At 56.2% G+C, this 1245-nt stretch overlaps 1 protein-coding gene across 1 annotated transcript in view; it reads left to right on the plus strand.

Annotated features, from left to right (window-relative positions):
• Positions 1-477, plus strand: part of HPCAL4 (hippocalcin like 4) — a 4439-nt gene extending 3962 nt beyond the window's left edge. Inside the window, exon 3 of the mRNA XM_011977697.1 lies at positions 1-477. This exon is cut by the window's left edge and continues 1 nt beyond it. Coding sequence (XP_011833087.1) covers positions 1-477 — 477 coding nt within the window.
• Positions 478-1245: the final 768 nt, after the last annotated feature.

A 1245-nucleotide genomic window follows, 5' to 3' on the forward strand; every position in this document is an offset into this window, starting at 1 on the left:
GACGCCTCCAAGTTCGCGCAGCACGCTTTCCGCACCTTCGACAAGAACGGCGACGGCACCATCGACTTCCGGGAGTTCATCTGCGCCCTGTCGGTTACCTCCCGCGGCAGCTTCGAGCAGAAGCTCAACTGGGCCTTTGAGATGTACGACCTGGACGGCGACGGGCGCATCACGCGCCTGGAGATGCTGGAGATCATCGAGGTGCGGGGCCGCGTGGGCGCTGCTATCCCCGAGGCCAGCGCTTCGCCGCCCCCGCCCCTGCCTCCGCGCTGCTCTCGGTCCTCGGGGCTTTCCCGCTGCTTCCAAGCCTGCGATCCCGCCTCCTACCACCCCGCGGCGGACCACAGGCCCGGGCTAAATGCTTTACCCGACACTCGACGGGGGGTGGTGGTTACTGTCCCAAACCCCATTTGGCAGAGGAGGAAACGGTCGCGGGTGGCGACCGTTTGGTTCCTGAAACCAATCCAGGGAGTCTGACCTCATAGCAGATGTTTTTAACTCATTCTGTCAACAGGCAGGGATTGAGGGCCTGCCAGTTCCTGCTTTCATGGGGCATTCCTTCTAGTAAGAAATTTTAAAAAAAATAAATGAAGGAAGACATGCGGGGTCAGGCCTTAGGTGCTATGAGGAAGATACATTAAGCAAAGTTCGGGGAGAGAGCGTGATGGAGAAGTGACTTTATAAAACGTGAAAAGTTAGCAGCAGCCTGAACGGGGTGAGGCCGTTACTGCTAGATGCCTGGGGGAGAGCGTTCCATGCTGAAGGGCAATTAAGGCAGGTCGGCCTTTCTCTGCAGCGTTCAAGGAGGGGCCAGGAGGCCCGGTGGTGGGAGAGCCACGAGAGGGAGAGAGTGACAGGAAGGTGGTCATACGGGGAGCCAGGAGCCCCATCAGTCAGGTCTCCTAGTTAGGAAACTTCCATAAAGTTGGGTTTCTGGCAAGTTTCATCTACATAAATATTATTTAGTCTAAATAAAAAATGAGTTGGGGGCTGGGTGCGGTGGCTCACTCCTGTAATCCTAGCACTTTGGGAGGCTGAGGCCGGTGGATTACCTGAGGTCATGAGTTTGAGACCAACCTGGTCAACGTGGTGAAACTCCATCTGTACTAAAAATACAAAAATTAGCCGGACCTGTTGGTGCGCTCCTGTAATCCTAGCTACTCGGGAGGCTGAGGCAGGAGAATCGCTTGAACCCGGGAGGCAGAGGTTGTGGTGAACCGAGATCATGCCATTGCACTCCAGCCT

The sequence above is a fragment of the Mandrillus leucophaeus genome, unplaced genomic scaffold, assembly GCF_000951045.1.
Source record: "Mandrillus leucophaeus isolate KB7577 unplaced genomic scaffold, Mleu.le_1.0 Scaffold182, whole genome shotgun sequence".
NCBI classification, from domain to species: Eukaryota; Metazoa; Chordata; class Mammalia; order Primates; family Cercopithecidae; genus Mandrillus; species Mandrillus leucophaeus.